This window comes from Phyllopteryx taeniolatus, chromosome 8 (genome assembly GCF_024500385.1).
Source record: "Phyllopteryx taeniolatus isolate TA_2022b chromosome 8, UOR_Ptae_1.2, whole genome shotgun sequence".
NCBI classification, from domain to species: Eukaryota; Metazoa; Chordata; class Actinopteri; order Syngnathiformes; family Syngnathidae; genus Phyllopteryx; species Phyllopteryx taeniolatus.
Window position 1 is genome coordinate 6,433,981 of NC_084509.1, and position 16,335 is coordinate 6,450,315.

A 16,335-nucleotide genomic window follows, 5' to 3' on the forward strand; every position below is an offset into this window, starting at 1 on the left:
AGCTGCTTCTCCCAGTAAACGGCAGCTACTGAACTGGCCCCGAGCACAGTTGCCCGTTCCCAACTTTCCCAGTGGCCTGCTCAGGGAACAGCAGTAATAACCTCTTCAGCTTTACGACTGTAAAGTTCTTGGTTGTTTTGGAAGGAAAGTAGGATTACCTACCAAAAAAGAAAAAAACAAAAACAGAAAAACACATTGAAAACACAGTTGGTCTGCATGAGGCACATCAGGAGAAAGTGCTCGGCATCTTTAATTATTCATACTCCCGCCCAAATAATTTGCACACAATTGCTTTCTTCTTGACCCTCTCTCTTCAGAGCAAGCAAGTGGAAAGTGGAGGTCTCAAAGTGTGTCAATGTGTTCGGAGGAAGATGGTTAATCGTGTCATAACAGTTTATTGTCTTGCGGTGATGCACAATGTGTCTCGCGAGGCGTGTGTGAAAGAATAGCGCTCAATAATGAAAGAATAAAGATTGACTTCAGAGCCCCCATCAGGAAAGCTAATTTTTAATTTGACAAAATATGTCTTTCTGGGAAGGTTTTTGTCAAGCCGTTACAAAAGAAGGCAAAATACATCGCAAAAAAACAGACAACCTTGCAAAGCTCATTTCACAAGGTACCACAACAAGGACCAGGAGGAGACACAAGATGGAAGGACCTAGACTTCAAGGACTCACAGAGAGCTGCAAGACACACAGTAAAACCTGGGAATATCACTTAAAAACAAACCTTTCCTTTAATCTACTGTACCTATCTACCTAGCTACCTACTCTCTTAAAGACCAGAGAAAATTGTCAATCTTATGACTTACTGATATGCACAACCAACACAAAGTGTGTAAGATCAACATTGCCACGCCGCACTATTTGCATATCTGATGTTGACCAATACTGGCCACTCATGCCAGAGTAGCATCTGCTCCATTTGCACACTGATTGAGGAGTATCTGCAACATTTGCACAATCAACATTGTCCCAGATTATCGCACTACTCGCTTGAAGTCTCGGCGCCCTTTGCACAATGGTCATTGCACCGGCCTATTGCTATATTGGTAATTCGAACTGCTCTAAGTGCTAGAGGACTCTGCATCTTTTTGCACAATTGTCAAAATAATAATAATAATAATAATTGTACCGGCATTACCAGATAACTAGCAACCCTTTATTGCTCAGTGACTGTTTTTCTCAATGTCTTCATGTCTCAAAAGTGTTCTCTGTCAATTGACTGTCTGTTGTCGTACTAGAGCGGCTCCAATTACCGGAGACAAATTCCTTGTGTGTTTTTTTGGACATGCTTGGCAAATAAAGATGATGCTGATTCTGATTCTGATTAGAAGGCTGCTGAAGACAGACATCAAGATAGTCACACATTTTTCCTGTGAACTTTTGCACTTGTCTCTGTGAGATAGCACAAAGTCATCACTGTTCCTTATGAATCACACCACTGATGTGTGTACGTGTGGCGCAAAATTAACAGTGTCAGCCTGTGCTCTGTTATTATTGCCCAGCAGTTACAAAAGACCCAATTTATCCTGAAGTTTGGACTCAAAAAATAAGATATGTTCAGTAGTTGTTAAGTTGGCTTCTCTTTAGAATGTGTGTATTTTCATTCGTCAACATATACTTTTGGGTTTCATTTTTTGTTCTTCATCCAGATTTTCATCTGTAAACACACATACTGTTGGTGTTTTAGATGGTAAGATGGCAAGAACCCGTTGTTCCTAATGGGAGAGGGCAGCATGTTTCATGTCTTTGTGTAGAGACACAGCCGGTGCTCTTATCTTCTTACTAAAGATAAGGCTGTTTGTGTGAAATGGCACAAACGGAGATGTGATGGCAAGATCCGGGTGTTCGGCTACAGTCATAACCCTGAAATCTCGGTTTGATCGATTACTCAAAGTAGAACTTTGTGCAAGATAACAAGGCTCTGTGGTGAACAATGGAAAAAGGGAATAAAGGGAACACCACTAATGTATAATTGATCTTTTTTAAATGAATTTCAAATTCTAATACTTGTCACAAAATGAACTCACCCATATGTTAGCTGAAAGCAACTTTGACTCGCCTCTCAGGGTCCTGTTGGACATGATGGGAATAAATATTGACTATTTCACTGTTTAAGAATCTTATAGTTCAGTATAACAACAATGTCATCAACAGTCTTGCTCATAATCTAACTTATTGTAAAAAAAATAAAATAAAATAAAGAAATCCAAGTTTTTTTTCCCTAGTTACTGTATACTGTATTACAGCTGTTATATTGTAACTTTTTTTTATATTTCATGTTAACGTATAGTTATTATTATGGCTTTATTCTCCATCCATCCATTTTCCGAGCCGCTTATCCTCACAAGGGTCGCGGGAGTGCTGGAGCCTATCCCAGCTGTCATCGGGCAGGAGGCGGAAGAAAGAATGAACAACTTTAGAGACACACCAACACAGTTTGCTCCTGTTTGGGCTTTATAAACTTCAAATCCAAGGTCATCACTGCATCACTCATAAATGCAATACTGAGCAAACAAGCTGTGGTATGTTAAGAATAAGTCTCGTACAGTCTGAGATGCATAACATTGCATAAAGTGACATCCTCAGCTATCCCATAATAGTCAGCAGGTTTTACAGGTTATACAAAGCACAGTCTTTGTATAGTAAATAATGTTATCGAAAGGAAGTGAAGAGTACAATGTTTTGTCTTGTTGTCTTGACTGGCAGATTCAGACTCATTTTCTTTTTCAGCAAACCAGACGCTACGTGAGCAGCTTTACTAAAGGCACATTCATTAAGCACACCAATAGGCTGTCTGCTTCTCCATCCCATCCATCCATTTTCTGAGCCGCTTATCCTCACTAGGGTCTCGGGCGTGCTGGAGCCTATCCCAGCTATCATCAGGCAGGAGGCGGGGTACACCCTGAACTGGTTGCCAGCCAATCACAGGGCACACATAAACAAACAACCATTCGCACTCACATTCACACCTACGGGCAATTTAGAGTTGTCAATTAACCTACCATGCATGTTTTTGGGATGTGGGAGGAAACCGGAGTGCCTGGAGAAAACCCACGCAGGGACGGGGAGAACATGCAAACTCCACACAGGCGGGGCCGGGGATTGAACCCCGGTCCTCACAACTGTGAGGCAGACGCTCTAACCAGTCGGGCACCGTGCCGCCTGGCTTTATTCTATTAATATTAATATATTTTCGTATTGTGGCCCGAATACTTTCTTTGCACAAAACTATCCACTTTAACTATCCGCCATCCATCCATCCAGCCTTCTATTTTCTAAAACTGATTATCCTTTTGCGCTGCTGGTGAGCTAAAGCCTACCCAGCTGACTTTGGTCGAGAGGCACCCTGGACTGGTCACCAGCCAATCACAGGGCGAACATCAAACCACCATTCACAGTCTCATTCACACCGATGGACAGTTAGTTAAGTTTAGTTAACCTAGCCTGATTGTGGGAAGAGCTGGAGTATTTGGGATGCCATACAGCTGAGATTCGAACCCAGAAGCTTTCGATTCTGAGGGATCTTCCTCTTTATTAGTTTTGCCTTTTACTCAAATCGGACTCAAGAATCATTTGCTGTCCAAACTCAGGGAATAAAGATGATGTTTGTCAGATTGTTACACTAAATGACAAAGTGATTAAACAAGTTTTTGTCAACAAATAACAGGGATTTGATTTAAAATACATTTTGTACAATGCATGTGAACATGTAATTGTCAGAGAAAGAAACTCCTGGTGAAGCTGTTTTTGTTTTTGTAGAAACAAAGGTTGTTTCTCCTTTGTTGCGAGAAAAAAAAGATTTATCCAGGCCACTCTTCGATAATGGACTGCGGTGACATTTTATACATGGCATCAAAATCTCTCCTCTCTTACGATGCTTGATTCAATGCATCATGTAGCATTACGATTTGTAACTGATTTAGGTTTTCGTACTCATCACTGCAGTTTATATGAAATTGTTTGGCCTTCTTTTCACATTTGTAGATTAGGACGCGGGTATTTTTTTCTTGATAAGGCCATTATGTGTGACTTGCTGACCTTAGGTTCGCTTTTGATTTCTAAAGTCACATCCAGGACCAATCTTCAATCTGATGGACAGATTATGATCAGCATTCCACAGACAAGGACTGACTGTGTTCAGTGAACATGCATTTAAAGAATCTGCACCCTCTTCCTGGTGTAATTTTTTTTTAATTTTATCTGATCTTGGATTATGTGCCGGTTTAAAACAATAATTATTATGTATTTGACTAATGAATGCTCATGTCCTCTTACTGAACACTGACGGTGATGGTGTGATGTACAGTATGTATTAATGTGATTTGTATACTGTTACTGGGTCGATGTTTGTTCTTTTGTATTTTATATGGAACTATTGTGCTGCTGTCTAGGCCAGGACCTCCTGTAAAATACTGTCGACTGTAAACCTCAGTGGGGCTATTACTGGTTAGATAAAAGTAAAGAAAGAAAGAGAGAGAAAGAAATAAATAAAGAAAGAGTAAGAAAGAAAGAAAGAAAGAAAGATATTGATCCATATTGGGATTTTACAACATTGGGGTAATTCAAATTCCAAACACAGTTAGTCAGGAAACTCCTTCAGGCACAAACAAACTCTAAATCTTGGACTGTTTATTCACTGACAAAGTGAAACTGTCAATGACTTTAGAGACAAGCCAACACAGTTTGCTCCTGTTTGGGCCTTATAAACTTCAAATCCAAGGCCCTACACTGCATCACTCATAAATGCAACACTGAGCAGACAAGCTGTGGTATGTTAAGAATAAGTCTCCTTTTTAAGATGTGAAGGGCAGTCTGAGATGCATAACATTGCATAAAGTGACATCCTCAGCTATCCCACAATAGGCAGCAGGTTCCCTCCAGGGCAGTATCTCTCTGTGGATGATTAGAATGTAAACCAAAGTAGCCAAAGTAGGATAAACCTAGGTGGCAAAGAATTTGGTATATATTGCCCGTCATCCATGCACAGTCTTTCACTTGACCTTTATTGGACTGTGTACATAAATGTGTCGAGTTTGATAAAGCACAGTCTTTGTATAGTAAATGATGTTATCGAAAGGAAGTGAAGAGTACAATGTTTTGTCTTGTTGTCTTGACTGGCAGATTCAGACTCATTTTCTTTTTCAGCAAACCAGATGCTACGTGAGCAGCTTTAATAAAGACACATTCATTAAGCACACCAATAGGCTGTCTGGTTCTCCTGCTTGTTAAATACACTGCTACATAAATTGATCATATTTTATTGGCTGGGCTTCCTGTTATTTTGCACAAGGCTCTGTGGAATAAAACTCACAGATTTGACACCATGCTGTTTTTCTGATGACACTGTATATTAATTTACATATTTTCAACAGTGTGCTCTCAAGCAGCTTACTACTATTTTCAAAGGTTTTCATCCAGATCAAAGAATTCCATACCTGTGATTTTTAAACCAAGCACTCACTTTACTCTTTGAGTTTTATGATGTATGAGGAATTGTAATAAACGTTAAACCTCACAAATCTCATTCTTTATCCTTAACTGCCTGTCACACAACTATTGAATGAAATCAACTGGCAATGTAATATAAAACATTTAAAAGGGAACACAAACAGGTTTTAGGACTCTACTTTTTGATCACAAGTGATGGTGGTCAGGTCTTAAGTACTTGTCAACAACGATTTCTCCACCAACTAGCTTATGTTTCGCTTGGTGATCAGACACTTGGCAATGCAAGAAGCTGCATCCACTCTACTCCATCTTGGTGTCTTCTCTAACTTCTCTCAGTGTGCTCACATCCGGCGAGGCAGCTCGGCCGCCCACTCCATCTGGCCTCGTCTTAACCTCGGCAGAGTTGGTAGCTTTCACTTCACGACATATCGCGTCAGTGCTTGAGCAGCAGCAAGCAGATGGTGAGATTCTGATTCAGCAGCAGCCTTTCACTATATGGCAATTTGACCTCTGAGGATGTGAGGGCCAGGGGCCAGGAATGAAGGGAAAATGGGTGATGCAAGATGAGATTTTCTCAGGTGTCAAGCATGTACTCAAAGACACACCTCCACTCTTTGCTTGTGGTCAGCCAATCTGCATTGAGACCGCGGAGGAGTACGCTTAAGTCCACATCTGCTCCTTCCGATGTGAATTGCTAATTCCAATGTCTAAATAGACAACAAGGAAAGTATGAACTATAGTAGTTACAATATCTAAATCAAGCGTGGCTGAAGTTTTTCTTCCAAGAGCCGCATACAGGAAAATTTAAGGATGTGCCCGGCGCTGTGAAGATAAGCGCTGATTTATTTAATTTAATTTGAAAATGTATGCAAATATTACTGTCACAAACCATAGACCAGGGGCCCAAAACTAGGTAGCCTCGGGTCAGATTTTTTCCTGAGAATTCAGTTGTGGGCCAAAATAACATTTTCATCAGGCAAATTCTGCTTTTCCTATTAAAAAAAAACCTTTTTCCAATTCATACTATTATTCATTCATTCATTTTCCGTACTGCTTATCCTCAATCGGGTCGTGGGCATGCTGGAGCCTATCCCAGCTATCTTCGGGCGACAGGCAGGGTACACCTTGAACTGGTCGCCAGCCAATCACAGGGTACTTATAAACAAACAACCACATGTAAACAACAACAAACACTCACACCTACAGGCAATTTAGAGTCTTCAATAAATCTACCATGCACGTTTTTGGCATGTGGGAGGAAACCGGAGTACCCGAAGAAAACCAACAGCGGCACACGGTGAACATGCAAACTACACACAGGTGAGGCCGAATTTGAGCCCGGGTCCTCGGAACTGTGAGGCAGATGTGCTAACCAGTCGTCCACCGTGCCTTTCTCTTATTATATTATGTACAAAAACATAATATCATGAAATTATTAATTTAAAATGAATGAATTTGCGACAAGCTGTTAATAATTCTCATTCCTGGGATGTGTAATTTGTATGATGGTCCTTAACACAGGTAAGCCAAATATACAGTAGACTCAAGCACCGTTGTTGCAGTGATTGCATATACATTTGCAATGACAACAAACCCAGCCGCATTTTTTCTTCAGAGTTTTTGAAATTGTCCTTTACATAATACACATGTAATATAGTGGAGCATGTGAGAACTGAATGTGTAGCGAATATCAAACATCCGGCTAACTTTCTTTCTCTCATTCCTGACCACGCCGAGAACAAACTAATTGTCGGATTTACATCAAACTTCATATAAAACAAGAATAACAATGGTTAATCATGTTGATATACCTGCCTATCGTGTCAAAATCATTTGAATGTGTGATTTTGGGCACCGAAATCGAGGAACCTTTTCATCTTTGTGTGTGGAGCGGAAAGGGTTTATATGTAAGTATGCGTTCTTCCGACCTGCGTTCTTAAATGCCAAGTGTTCCGCAATCCCCATTAGTTCCATCCATCCATTTTCTGAGCCGCTTCTCCTCACTAGGGTCGCGGGCATGCTGGAGCCTATCCCAGCTGTCATCGGGCAGGAGGCGGGGTACACCCTGAACTGGTTGCCAGCCAATCGCAGGGCACATACAAACAAACAACCATTCGCACTCACAGTCATGCCTACGGGCAATTTAGAGTCTCCAATTCATGCATGTTTTTGGGATGTGGGAGGAAACCGGAGTGCCCGGAGAAAACCCACGCAGGCACGGGGAGAACATGCAAACTCCACACAGGCGGGGACGGGGATTGAACCCCGCACCTCAAAACTGTGAGGGTGACGTTCTAACCAGTCGGCCACCGTGCCGCCTCCCCATTAGTTGTCACTACAATTTTTTTATTGGGTGATTAACGTACACCCCTCGTAAACAAAATTTTTAAGACCACGTATTTATTTCATCAGATAATAAAAATGTCATTTCTTTACGGGCATGCCTGTGAATATTCTCATTCATCCAGGTAATTTCATTCTCAAGGCACTGAATCGATCACAAATAAACTGTTCTGTTTGTCTTAGAAGGCGTTTTGCTCGGATGAGAGGTGAAACGTCTTCTAAGACAAACAGAACAGTCCAGTTGGGATCGATTCAAAGCCCTGAGAATAAATATTGCAATAATATCGATATCACAATATTCAACCCCAATACCGCATATCGCATGATTTTGCAGTATCATGCACCCCTACTGTCTAGTGGCGCATCCTTGCCAATGTCTCTTTCGCACACTTCATAAATAAAAGCCGCCTCTAGCCAATCTGTGCTTTGATATAATGCGGCTTTGTCCATGTCTGAGAAAAATTTCACGTCTTGGACCTCAAGAGCCATCTTCATCAATGCATGTTCAGGAATCCGGAGACAAACGCCTGCAACAGAAAGGAAAAAAACTTAATAAGAAAGTGGTTTAAAAAAAATAGAAAAATTTTTATTAATCAAATGACAGACCAGGAGATATATTTTCCGTAAGCAATGTCTTTCTACCACTCTAAACCCATCCATCCTTTCTATATATCCCAGCTGACTTTGGGTGAGAGACGGGGTAACCCTGGACTGGTTGCCAGTATATCGCCAGTATATCGCAGGGGACAGATGGATGAACCATTCATGTACACATTCACGTCATTGGGCAATTTAGAATTTCCGATGAACCAAACATGCATGTTTCGTTGTTGTGGGTGGAAACTGCTGGACCCGGAGGAAAAACTACACGAGCACGGGGAGAACATGCAAACTCCATACAGGAAGGACAAAGCTGAGATTCAATCCTAAACCTTAGCGCTGTGAGTCAGACCTGCTAACCACTAGTGTACCATGCTGTAGACTAGTGCTGCATTGTTATTTGTCCTATATAATGGGAAGAACCATATTGATCTTGAGCTGCACAAGCAGGCCAAGTTATTTGCCATCAAATTAAATGCATGTGTGCGCTACCAGTCATACAGTATTTTCCTCAAATGGTGGCCTTCACTTCCATCAGATTGGGCTTTTTACAAAGCGCATACTCACTCTCAAACTTAACTGTATACATTATTTTGAGTGGTTCTGTTTCATTTCCATTGTGCGGTGTGGTTTCAGTTATTAGAAGAGCGATCGTATTAATAACATGACACACAAGCATCAGCGAGCATACTTTGACTTTATTTATCCACTGCAATTTGAGAATTTGTGATTTATAGATGCACCAAAGAGGAAAAAAAGCCTAATTTTAATGAATACAAAAAAGCCACTATGCATATATAATTGTCTGAAATCATGAAAAATAAGGTCCGCCCTCGATTTGCAGGACTGTAGATGTGTCCACTGAAAGCGCTGGTGACAGCCCTTCACCTGTCAATCATATACAGTAAGTTCGCTCTTTGCTGTCGAGATGGATGTGCTCAAATGTCTGTAGTCAGCGACTGGCAGAATAACATGCTATTTTTCTGCTCCCACAAGTAGAAGCTGCCTGTTCAATCACTAGTTCCATCCCTGGTGGTAAGGGCAATGAAAGCAATACTTGCCCTTGGCCCAGCAGTATTTGCAGGGGTGGTGTCCAGTCGCTCATTTACATGAGATGGGGGCACCCTCTCAAACAGGCTGGTGTAAAGACAAGGAATCGTGAGTGTAAAGAGTAAAATAACAGATGTCATTGCCTTTACAACAGCAAGGTTTCTACAGAGCGGTTTGATTCACTACATTTTAATGTGGTTAAGCGATAAATAGGACAGTGTGAATTAAGATGAAAAACTTGACAGTTCAGAGTGTGGACATCAAACAATCAACAAGAAACGCAAACATCTTTTAATCCTCACTCTGTCGTTTAGGCTTTTTTATTTAGACATTAAGCCATGAAAATTGGGTTGAAAAGAAAAAAAATGGCTCGATTAAAAAAACACGCTAAACAGAATCTCAGAATGGGCTCACAGGACTTAAATTTATAGAGATTTATGTTACAATATATTGGTTTTGAATGATAACAAATCCAATGGTAGCTGGTGTCAAATGTGGGTATATATTTTTTTCTTACAACTAAAATCCTCACTAATACGTCAGTAAACAATTTTCAAGTCCACTGTATGGTCTTACTTAATAGGAGATCTGGGAGAAATGGTCAAATCTGATTGGACCCCCCAGGTGACACACTCTACTTGTCCTTACTTTGTTTTAATAAACTGAATGTGGCCAAATTTGGACAATTAACATGTTTTAGAGTTGACAATGGACACTAAAAATCATATGACTGAAACAAAAATGCCAAAAAGGATTTGGATTTTTGAGTAGAATGATGCACACAACGCTCCAGCAAATAAATACAATAATGAAAAAACAAACAAACAAAAACAGTCACTTACTGGCAACACTGTTGCCAGTCAGTACTGTAAAAACCAGATGAAATGTCTAACAGTGCACCATATTTTTGGCCCATGTGGTGCAAGAAAAAATTTGAAGGAACTAAAAAAACAAACAAAAAAAACCTTTGGTAAATTTACTACTCAACTCTTGCAATATCATGTTCTCATGTCGTTGTTTTTTTGTGTGTAGATAATTGTGTGTAGATCTTAGTGAGGCAGAGGCGCATCATCATGCACTCCAAAATGACAAATCCACAACGACTGGATAAGTGTTGCCGAGCCGCAATGAAGCTGATGATCACGGCAAGAGAGAGCCTCGAAATGAGCAGGCGCCATGCCTGAACTTGAAGTGCACTGTGAGGTTCGAGCACCCACTTCAGCTTCAATACGGCCTGTGGAGTGTGGCTGCAGTATATACGTACCCTTGTGGATGGCAAGGAACCGAGCGAGTTTGGTACCAAACTGTGATGAGCACGGTACAGGATAACAACACAAGGACAAGAATGTCTCTTTTCTTCAGCATCTCCAGAATTGGTTATTTGGCTCTGCATTACTTGCGGAGAAAGAAAGCACACATCATCAGCCATGTCTGAGCTTGTGAGCCTCTGAGCTTAAACTAGCATGGACACATGGAAAATAAACTTCACCCTAAAGTCATTAAAAATGTTCCTGAATGTTTATTGCTAGAAATGAGAGGTGCATTTACAACACCTTAATTAGCATTTCACAACACAGGTGCGGCATAATAAGCACTTAGACGAAATTTGAAGACAATAGAATGACGAGGGAAGAAGTGAATAATAGACTTTTGTTGGTTGGCAGGAGACATGGAGAATAAGATTGTGGAGTAGCAGAAGTTGTTTAAAAAAATAGAGTGTCTCTTAACATGACTGCCAACTAAAACAAGGTCAATAATGCAGGAAGAAGCAAACAAGAGAAACAGACAAACAGAGTCACAGCAGAAAGAAGGTACTGTTTAACAATGAAACAATCAACTTCCACAAGAAAGAAAGCAAATTAAAAAAATCAAAGAAGTACATACCAATAACAAACCCTAAGTACTCCTGGAAACGACGAAAACGGTAACAACAGGTAAGTGAGGTCAAACAAGGCGATAAGTAAAACGGCAAGCAAGGCAATTTTGCTGGCCTTCTCTTCCACTGGAGTCGCACCTAAATATCAAATGAGGCAGGTCGTAATCAAGCCACCCACCAATCAGGCACGAATGTGGGCAGAAGGAAAATTATATTCTCTTCGGGTAAAGGCCAGCACCTTTTCTTTTCAAATGTGTCATTCTCTAATCGGAAAACAAAGATAAACTTGATTTTCTCACTTTGAGCCACTTTCACTTGACTTTTTCCTACCTCCCACCACTGAATTAAGGAGGGAAAAAACTCTTTCTTGGCTCTCCAATTGCTCCAAAACAATTTAAAATGTTCACAAAAAACAAAATCATGTAAAAATTTGACATTAAAATGCCAGAATGATTTCGGCTTGTCTATGTGGGACAAAGTTAGTTCCAATAATACCAAATGATGATCTGTAAACCCAACTGGGGAAATTTGACAATTAATTGCCCTGGTGTTAAAAGCCACAGACATATAAAATCTGTCTAATCGGGCTGCAGTAACCACGCCATCAAAAACTTTCATTCGGGTATATTGTCTGTCGGTCGGATGCTTTGTCCTCCACACATCATCTAAATCCAACTCCTTGGTCATCTTTGACAAGAAACAGGATGACTGGGTATGGAGCTCCTGTCCTATTCTATCTAACAGTTCCAGTCCCCCCCAACTAAAACATATTCTCCTTTATCACATTTGTCCAAATTTTCCTTTAATACTTTGAATAAACTCAAACGGTCCCGCCCGCAATTTGGTGCATATACATTCACAAATTTAAACATAATGTTTTGGATTTCTGCTTTAACCATTACAATCCTCCCTGCAACTATTTCTGTGATCGCTAAAACATTAACACTAAGAGTGGGACTAAATAATATACCGACCCCCGCACTAAGATTAGAGCCATGACTGAGAACGTACTGACCACCCCAACATAGCCCCCAGTCCGTTTCATTTAAATTATCACTGTGTGTTTCTTGCAACATAGCGATATCTATTCTTTTTTGTTTTAGGATTTCTAACACTAGCGCCCTCTTCTGTGCATTTCTACCCCCGTTAATATTTAAGGATGCAACACGTAAAGAATTCATATTAATAAAAGAGAGAGAAAAATAACCAGCCAAAAGCCAACAGCAGAGAAAACACCCAGTGTTGTAGTTCGATTCCTAATTTAATAATCAACTTTCAATTTTTTCTGTCTTTTACCACTTAAAATTTTCCTAGCAGCAGTCACATGCTTCCTCAGGCGATATCTCTTCTTGTCATCAAGCAAGTCTGTTCCTACCACCTTTTGTAGGGTACTCACAGTCTTCACAAACTTTCTAACATCTGGAAAATATTCTTGTACATCAACCGTTTTACCGAATGTATCCTCCAAAAACTCATCTAATTCTTTCAAAGGGTATAAATCCTTACTCTGGGAAACGCTGTCAGCAATTGAAGCACCATCAGAGTCACCATCAGTCTCCAGCCCCATGGCCTGGCTACCATAACCATGCTGAACCTGGTCTACTATATCATCATCAGTGTTTACCCTGTCAGCAGCCTTCAGCTGCTGTCTCACATCACTAGCCTGTGCCATTTTCATCCGATCAACAATACTATTCTGTTCTATAATTTGCCTGTCATTCTGACTTTCATCATTCTCAATAATAGCACGTTGTCCCTCTACCTTCGCCGCCACCGATCCACGGCTTTCAGCAAGGGCTACCTCCGCCGTCGAGACGGCATTCACACTCATAGGGCCCACTCCAACAGAGTCCGGCTCAGCCGTCCGCTCCTCAACGTCAACGACCGCGTCCACAACCGGACCTGCCTGGGCGTGATCCTCGGGGCTATCAACAACAGCAGGTCTCACTGTAGCATTGTTATGCGGGCACGCCACCCGTTTATGACCAACATCTCCACACTCAAAACATTTGATGCTTCCCGAGCTTGCATACACCATATACATTCCTTCCTCATGACGAACACGGAAAGAAACATCCAACGTCTGCGTCTGAGAGTCTAAAAACCTGTCGTCTAAAAGACTGAACATGCTTCAGTTTTTCATTTTTGCAACCTAACCCAACATTACGAAATCCGCTAGCAAACTTACCAAACCGCTTAAGCTCCCGTTCCAGCGCCTCGTTCGAAATAAACGGAGGGACGCCCGAAACAGTGATCCGTGTTGACGGTACGGCCAGCGGGGAAACTGGGTTAAACTCGTCATTTAGAATTAATCCATTCTCTATAAGTTCCGTTACATGTTTTTGTTGCTTGAAAAACACGACCACCGCTTTATTCATGCGGGATGCATGTGAGATATGCATATATCCCACCTGTTCGCCAACAGCCAGCAGCACTTGCTCCACCGTGAAGCTAGGCTGTGGCACAATCCGCACGCCGTGCCTCAGAGACGTTGGCGTCTCAGGCGGCGCCATCCTCGCCACGAGGCACGGACAAAACCTTACGAGAAAAAAACAAAAAACCTAACCTCTATTAATAAACAAAAGCCTACACCGTGAAGATACAATAGTCACACTGTGAGAAAACATGTATTTACATAAATATACAAATTTTTTCTTCCAACTCTCCCTCACACTTCTCTGAAACACACCACCACAGAAGAAGAAGAAGACGTAAAGAAGAAACGTGACTTTTTGCGGGACAAATACAATGCGGTGAGCTGTAAATAAACCAAATAAAAAAAAAACAAATGAGAATGTCACACTGTGCAAACCCAACTGTCCGGAACAGTTAACTCAGACAGCGACAGCCGGCAAACTGTCAAACTATTTGCGTGACCGCTCACGCAACAATGCTAGCTAGTAGCTCCTAATGCTGAACAAAACCCCGTGTACACTGTCTACGACGTCAGTGATCGACAAACTACTATCTTATCTTCCCGCCCTGTTTACAGAGCGAACACAACGACGCAAGCGCTTCAACTGCCACAGCGATTGCTCCGCGGCATTGTTTTGTTTACGTTACAGGAGTAGCACAGAGTCGCGGCGCTCTTTAAAGCGATACAGGTGGTTGAGTCTCTGCAGTACCTGCCCACCCATCAAGTGTGCAATGAAACAACCAAGTAAATATTTTGTTATCAGCCTATTTCTGAAAAGCAAGTGAGCCATTATGCACTTCTGCCCTACTGTTACGTATCCGTGTTTGGTGATGTGTGCATGCGCCACATATCAACTGCTTCCTACATGAGGGAAAAGGCTTTCATTCCCTTCATGGGGTTTGCTACATTTCTGCTCCCACAAGTAGAAGCTGCCTGTTCAATCACTAGCTCCATCCCTGGTGGTCATGGCAATGAAAGCCGTACTCGCTCTTGGCCCAGCAGTATATGCGGGGTGGTGTCCAGTCGCTCACTTACATGAGATGGGGCCAAGGAACAGTGTGTAAAATGTAAAAATAACAGATGTTATTGTCTTTACGATAGCAATGTTTCTCCAGAGCAATTTGAATCACTGCATTCTTATGTGGTTAAGTGATAAGCAGGACAGTGTAAAACTCGTCGGTGAATTAAGATGTACAATTTGGCAGTCCAGTGCTGAGTGTGGACATCAATCAATCAGCAAGAAACACAATACATTTTTTAATCCTCACTGTGTCGTTTTGGCTTTTTATTCAGACATCAAGACATGAAAACTGGGTTGAGAAGACAAAAATGGCTTGATTAATGAAACATATGTTAAATTAATGTAGATGAATATATATATATATATACACATACATACAGACACACACACAGTATATAAACAGTTTTCAGGCCCACTGTATGGTCTTACTTAATAGGAGATCTGGGAGAAATGGTTAAATCTCCACATTTGGGTCGGTGAATCCTGTTTTCCCTTCATTTACGAGGACGGGCTTCTCTGTTCTTGTGTGCCAAACAAGTATCTGATGATGAAAAGAAAAATGGAGAAAAACAACATGAGTAACACTCGCTCATTCAGTTATCTCCGTCTTTCAACTACGCTCGGCACCATACTGCTGCTGTGCTACTTGAAGGGGAAACAGACAGTAACTACTGGAGATGGGAATGAAGAGGGGCCATCACAGGAGTGTGTTATGAATAGACAGACGAAAATCTCTAAAATCGAAAACGTACAAAAAGAACCACAGTATACTGTTAGTGTGTAGTAAGTGTTACAGTAACTAACAATTGCTTTTTCTTCCATACTTCCAAATGTGACAGACTCTGAGGCCACCGCATCGATTTTTAACTGGCTTTAGTGCGGAGTTTTGGGCCAATTTTGGTTTCCCACAATTTTGGTTTCCCACATCTCGATTCACCCCTTCTCTCAGTCCTCCTCATATGTAATCAGCGCGGTGTCCTGACATCGCTATTTCCCCCAGTTCCTGTTCGCTCACTGGCTGGCTGTTCCCCGATTCGCCTGCCTTTCATTTACCCCTGTGGATGTCTGAGGGAGGTCAAGACCAAGCTGGTTGACAGTATCTTTCTCTGTCTCTTTGAGCTTGGCATATGGATGCTGGCTAGCTGAAGCCCGCCGGCTGACTGTGGAAAGCTTTACAGGAGTGCGAACTGCCCATGGGCTATATGAGCAGGGCTGGTGCATGGACACTGCATTATACATTCCAGTTTCTCGTATACATCCATGTGAACCATTCGATGACAGACCACCCTCACACAAAGCGCAAGGGTGCAGAATCTGTCTCATCCAAGGACCAGAATACAGTTATGAAAAAATATGATGCTGCGACTGAACTAACCCTTTCTTATGAGCATTATGAGCATTTGCGGATGAAATGTTTTGGGGTTTTTATAACAGTATTTTCTCTGCAGATAGTTTGTTTGTTTGTTCTTAGAATTGCATGGTAGGCTGAATTAAATTTGATATTTTAAACTTCGGCGGCCGACTGGTTAGAGTGTTCCATCCCCGGCCCCGCCTGTGTGGAGTTTGTATGTTCTTC

General features: G+C 41.5%; 1 protein-coding gene across 2 annotated transcripts in view; it reads right to left on the minus strand.

Moving 5' to 3' along the window:
* Positions 1–2,321: 2,321 nt before the first annotated feature.
* LOC133482481 (galactosylgalactosylxylosylprotein 3-beta-glucuronosyltransferase 1-like) overlaps positions 2,322–16,335 on the minus strand; it is a 32,745-nt gene continuing 18,731 nt past the window's right edge. The window contains exons 5-6 of one of the 2 annotated variants that reach the window (XM_061782658.1): positions 15,189–15,300; positions 2,322–8,323 (exon numbers count right to left, since the gene is read on the minus strand). In XM_061782658.1, coding sequence (XP_061638642.1) covers positions 15,214–15,300 — 87 coding nt within the window. In that variant the 3' untranslated portion in view covers positions 2,322–8,323; positions 15,189–15,213. Of the gene's footprint in view, positions 8,324–15,055; positions 15,301–16,335 lie in introns of those variants that run through there. The other variant, XM_061782659.1, reaches the window with a different exon arrangement.